This window comes from Sphaerodactylus townsendi, linkage group LG05, assembly GCF_021028975.2.
Source record: "Sphaerodactylus townsendi isolate TG3544 linkage group LG05, MPM_Stown_v2.3, whole genome shotgun sequence".
NCBI classification, from domain to species: domain Eukaryota; kingdom Metazoa; phylum Chordata; class Lepidosauria; order Squamata; family Sphaerodactylidae; genus Sphaerodactylus; species Sphaerodactylus townsendi.
The window spans coordinates 67,559,883-67,565,882 of record NC_059429.1 but is presented as its reverse complement, the minus strand read 5'-3'; the positions used below and the strand labels follow the sequence as shown (position 1 = coordinate 67,565,882).

The window sequence follows — 6,000 nt, the reverse complement described above, 5'->3', positions numbered from 1 at the left end:
GTTATAACAGACCAAGAATAGGAAAGAAATTTGTGCACAAGGTGGAAGAATTAAGCCCCACATCACATTATTGATCTCTGAGCCCTTGTTTGGAGATCAGAGAATGTGACTGTGGAATTGATTTAATGGATTTATGCTATACTTTATACCCCTGCATTGGATTGAATTTTCAGAGTTCTTTGTGTTCCTTGTACCATCTAGTAGTGCAATGATTTGTATGTCTGAATTTTTTATTGGCATTTCATTTCTGCAATTCAAAAGAGATTAGAAAATATGTCAGTACAATATTAAGAAATTTAACAACATGCCGAGTGCTGATTAAGCAGCAGATTTGGTTCATTAGAGCTCATCTTTAACATTGGGATCCTCTTCCTTTTTTTCTTTCTTAGCCTCCTTTCCTTTTGGTTCCTCCTTGTCATTTATTTTTTTATATACTGTATCTTGTCTCTCCCTTCTCTTCCATTCTCTTTCCTGTTAATAAGAACAAGAATTTTGAAAACAAGTCAATAAGAAAATGTAATTAAAAGCTAATACAAATAAACTGCAAAGTAGTTATGCAGGCTTTTCTGTCTCAAGTTCTAATGAAGGCCACTGGACCGCCTTAGCCTGAAGATTTCCAGCATTTCCCACACCCATAAGAAGGGTTACCATACAAAATCAAGCAACATTATTGTTTGGTTAAACAGTACTCTTAAGTATTTTAACTAACTCTTTAAAAAAAACCCAGTGAATAAAATTGATGCATACTAGAGCTTTGTTCCTTGTCCATTAGTTTTCTAAATTATCAACATGTGTGCAATTTTGCATCACATAAAAAAGAGCAAAGAGAATACAAAATTTCATTGTTTTTAAGGGATCCTATGAGAATCCAAAGAAGTATGCCTGTAATTATCAAAGCCATAAAGTGTGATTTTTGGAATTGTGAAATGCTATGGAGATTACTTACATATGTGACACCCCACATTTCATTACCAGCATCTTCAGCATACTTTTCATCATTTGTGATAAGAAAATTATCAAAGATAGTACCAGATCTTCCCTATTGGAATAAAAAGGTAGAACTGTAAAGATACAAAGGATAATTATTCCAAGCAATCTAACTACATTTGCAGACTCTAGATAAACTTGGCATGATCCAGGATGATCAAAAAAGAAATTACACTGCAAGGGTTGATATTATATAAGATACCATTATAAAACTGTTGCAATGAAATCAATGTACAGTAGTTACAATACAGTGCAGCAAGTCCAAGTGGATGATGATAGTTTCTAGTAGTACTTCCAACATTCACAGCCTTTCTTTTTCTGTAAGAATAACACTGTGAATGCACAAATACTAAATGTAAACATTTTTGTTCTGAGCAAAGTCTGCTAGGCTTGCACAATTCTGTATCTGTGATTATTCTACAGTTGCCAACAGGGCAGGAGAAAAAAGGTGCTACCTTTTTTTCCTCATTCCATCAACTCTGTTTCTCATAACTTCCTTAGTTTATTTAATCTACAATATTCCTACACTTAAGAATTGTGACCTCAATTGATTACTATAGACTGCCCATACTCTTGCTTAATTAAAGAGATTACAATGGGAGATGGTCATTACTGCTACTTTGTCCTAGATCAGGGGTCGGCAACCTTTAACACCCAAAGAGCTATCTGGACCCATTTTCCACGGAAAAGAAAATGCTTGGAGCCGCAAATACTTTTTGACACTTAAAACGAAGATAACACTGTATATATTGGTTTTTTTACCTTTATGCTTTGTATAAACAATTATAGTGTGTTACTTATGAACCTCATGAAGTGCTACAGAGAAAATTATATTTTATTTATGTAAAGAACACATTTTGAACTCTTAAAAAATAATAACAGACCTCCATGTCTGACAGCCATGTCTTGACAGCCATATTCCTCTCTGAGCATGGCCCCCACCCTGGGCCCAAAAGCCACAGCTTCTGAGAATCTACCCCCAAATGTCCTGGGATTTGCCCGCCAGGAGTTGGCAACCCGTGACAACCATGGCTGAGGATGATCCCGGCCTTCCTTTTTTCCACGATCTACAAGCTTACCCTCCACTGGTTTACTCTGAAGTAAACCTTCCAAGATCCACATGCAAGGCTTTCCCATGCGCTCCTGCCCTCCTTGGCAATGCAGAAGCAAACAATTCCCACCCACCCTCGCCTCCCCATCAAACAGCCTTGACGAGTGCAACCTTGCAGGGCTGCAGGTAATAACTCCTTCAAATGTATTGTCGAAGGCTTTCACGGCCGGAATCACTTGGGTGCTGTGTGGTTTCCGGGCTGTATGGCCATGTTCTAGCAACATTCTCTCCTGACGTTTCGCCTGCATCTGTGGCTGGCATCTTCAGAGGATCACTCTGAAGATGCCAGCCACAGATGCAGGCGAAACATCAGGAGAGAATGTTGCTAGAACACGGCCATACAGCCCGGAAACCACACAGCACCCAAACTCCTTTAAAACCTGACATTGTCTTTCTCACCTGAACTCAGCCAGTCTGCCATCCACCAGGAAAGCCCCTGGAGCTCAGCAGGGCTGCTGGGGGGTCTGCAACCCAAGGTGGCGCTGCTGGGGTCCCCCATGTGGTCCTGCCCCAAAAAAGGACCCAGGGGAGGGGGAAATGAGGCCACCCAGAGCATGGTCGACCCCTGACCCCCCATTCAAGGGGGGGCGGACTGAGGTTAGGATTGTGCTGAAAATCTGTGCTCCTGCAACTTCCTCCCATTTCCCTTCACCGCTCTCCTGTTCAAGAAGATCCATCAGTGGTGCTCCGCCCGTACCCCAAGCCGTCATCACTGGCATCAGCCAACCAGGCAGCTGGGACAGGGAAGCCGGAAGTGGCTTGGGATAGCCGTCTTGGGCTGTGCCTCTCTAGGAACGGGGACTCTTTCCCATTAACCCTTAGGGCGACTCTCCGAAGGAGGCTGAGAGGTCCCGGGCCACGCGGAGCCACAGTACAAGGACGAAAGAGCCGCATGCGGCTCCAGAGCCACGGCTTGCAGACCCCTGTCCTCAACTACAGAATGAAAGTGGATGTTCTTTTGTGCTGTACCAGAATAACAGACTACCATTACAAAAATTATCTTTTCAATGGAAATATAAATTCTGCTACCTGCACAATATACATACCTGTAAAATTTCCAAGCCAATAACACTAATATTGAAATATTTGTAAAGACTAGGATCTGGAGTGTATTCTGGGTTATCTACTTCTGGCTGGACCCAGATGCCATTATAATTGGGATTTTTAATTATACGAGGTTTCCATATTCCCTGGAAAAAAAGGATATTTGAAAAGGATATTTGAAAACTTTTGACAATACATTATTTGAAATATTTAAATATCCCTCATCAAACCCAATTTAATCTAGACATTCATCAATTAGCATAAATCTGGGTCAAAAAACTAAACATGTAAAAAGAAAAATAATAAATATGGAACACACAAATGTCAATGACTTAGATTATACTATTTGTTCCTGAAGGGCATCAACCCTTATTAGAAGGGGAGGGGTGATTTCCGCTGATTTCTCCCACTTTGCTGCTGATTCTATTCATGATAGTCCAGTGACCCCCAGAAGCAACATGGGCAAGGAAATAAATGGTTTACATACAAAGAAGGATACAGAAAAATCCTGTTATGCAAATTCCACTGAACAGATCTCAGAGGACACCAACTATTGTCAGGATCCTCCAAAGTTGAGCTACTGTCATGTTGATGAGATCCAAAACCCAAGGCCTCTGAAGCCATAAAAGGGCAACTAGTAAAAGAGTTACTGACCCCCATGCCAAACAGGAAAGCAATATAAGCAGGCCACTCATAGAAGAGGAAAGTATCTATACATCTTCTGGGAACCCTCTAGTTATGCAGAAACAGATGGGGTTAATGCCATCTTTTAAAAATTCAGTTTTTGGCACACCATGGTTGTATCACGTTTATTTATGTGATCAATGGGAGCTCCAAGTCAGGTTGGGCCTTGATTTACTTTTATCTATATCTGGAGTCCCAATAATGAACTGAGTAGCAACCTTGAATAAAAACTGACCCCCATGTTTCCACATATAATCCATATTGACTATTACAACAATTATGTTATTTATGGATTGTAGATGTGTGTGTACCCTGTACTGTGACCACTGAAGAAGGCTCTATAGGCTGAAATGCACACCGTCTTGGTGGTTTTATTGTGCAACCAGTTAGGCTGTTTCATGTCATTCCTCATATGTATGAAACTTACCTTTTGAGGTTTATGTTTTTAGTGCTTTTAAAGTGCAATTGCATTCAATAATAAATGTATATTTGTAATATTATTTTAACTATTCTAGCTTAATCTTCTAGGTTCCTGGGAAAAGACATTTTGTTATCATTCAGCTTCAGAATAGATGATAATGCTGATATCTGTCACTTTAGAGTGTTTGAAAGGAGGCCTGAATGCAGCCTGTTATGGAGAAAAAGGATCATGTCTTTCTTGCAAGGAGAAGGTCCAGGTACTTTCTTCTACACCACCTGTGGAACACTCACCAGGTGAGTTAATAAATGCAGATAGTAGATGCTTGTGGGGAGCTAGCATGACTTCAACCACTTCCTGGAAAAAACTTGCTATTTCTTAGGCTCCTCTTTGAATTTCCACATGGCTAGTCATATCAATTCTGGTTCCAGGTAAAACAAGAGGACCTGGTTGTAGCAGATCTGACAATGTCAGGATCCCCCAAAGTTGAGCTACTGCCATGTTGATGAGATCCAAAACCCAAGACCTCTGAAGCCATAAAAGGGCAATTATTATCACTTGAGCCCTCTCCTTCTGAACCCTATTGAGTACTTTGGTAATCAATGGAAGAAGAAGAAACACAGATTGAGTTTATTGCATCTTCTTCTACCTGAGCCATTTTAAACTGAGATAAGGAACAGGGGACTTTGCAATTGCCTGGAGTCACAAGAAGATCTATGCAAGGATTCCTGAAGTGACTCATAAAGATGGTCTAAGACATCACAGAATGATGCTGAGGATGCCCACGTCTGGAGCAAAGGGTAAACCTAAAGGTTGGACTGTTTACAAACTCTATCTTGTAATTGTATTGAATAATTTTCCTGATGCATAGATCAGTGATGGTGAACCTTTTCGAGACAGAGTGCCCAAACTGCAACCCAAAACTTACTTATTTATCACAAAGTGCCAACATGGCAATTTAACCTGAATACTGAGGTTTTACTTTTACTGAGGTTGGCTCCAAAGTGTGTGTTACTTGGGAGTAATGTTAGTGGTAGTCAGTGGCTTTGCTTTGAAGCAACCATGCAACGCTTCAAATGGGTGAATCATGACCCTAGGAGGGTTTACTCAGAAGTAAGTCCCATTGCCAGCAACCGAGCTTAGTCCCAGGTAAAGGATTGCACTTCAGTTCTTTCCATGAAAATCAGTGGGATTTAACAGTGCTTAACAAGGTTACATACACTGCTTCCCCAAAACTACGTCTTAGATTTAATGCTAATTCCCTGAAATAATTACACTATTATCACACTGGGGGCCTGGCGGGGGAAGGGGGAGGGGTGCGGGGGGAGAGGGAAGTAAAACTTTCGCTTTGTGAAACCCAACAATCCCACTACCACAAAATAGAAGTAAAAAGGCAGTCAAGGAAGGCAATCCTAAGGAAGAATGCTGTGCGAGGGGTGGGATAACTTTAAGAAAGCTAAAGATGTGGAGTAGCCATCTGATCTGTGGTTTTTCCTTCACAAGTCATCACAGCACTTGACTTCCCACAAAAATGCAACAGGAACAGAAAAATAAAAGCATGGAGAATATTTTGAAATGGACCTCTCTGTCCCACATTTGCCTCTGTCAGAATGGCCCTAATTCTGACAAACGGGGTGGGGAAGGGATGCTCAGGATGGTAAGTGATGCTCCTCTCCCTTTCCTGCCAGTTGGTTGGAGCCTGGTTTAGCTCAATTCTTTATCGGTGTGAAATGCCTTTTGTCTTTTGTACTTTTGC

The 6,000-nt window shown here is 41.0% G+C and overlaps 1 protein-coding gene across 3 annotated transcripts in view; it reads right to left on the bottom strand.

Moving 5' to 3' along the window:
* Window positions 1-212: 212 nt before the first annotated feature.
* LOC125433981 (calreticulin-like) overlaps window positions 213-6,000 on the bottom strand; it is a 28,707-nt gene continuing 22,919 nt past the window's right edge. For all 3 annotated transcript variants that reach the window (XM_048498969.1, XM_048498970.1, XM_048498968.1), the window contains 3 exons: window positions 3,145-3,288; window positions 947-1,039; window positions 213-471 (listed from right to left, as the gene is read on the bottom strand). In XM_048498969.1, coding sequence (XP_048354926.1) covers window positions 340-471; window positions 947-1,039; window positions 3,145-3,288 — 369 coding nt within the window. In that variant the 3' untranslated portion in view covers window positions 213-339. The remainder of the gene's footprint in view (window positions 472-946; window positions 1,040-3,144; window positions 3,289-6,000) is intronic.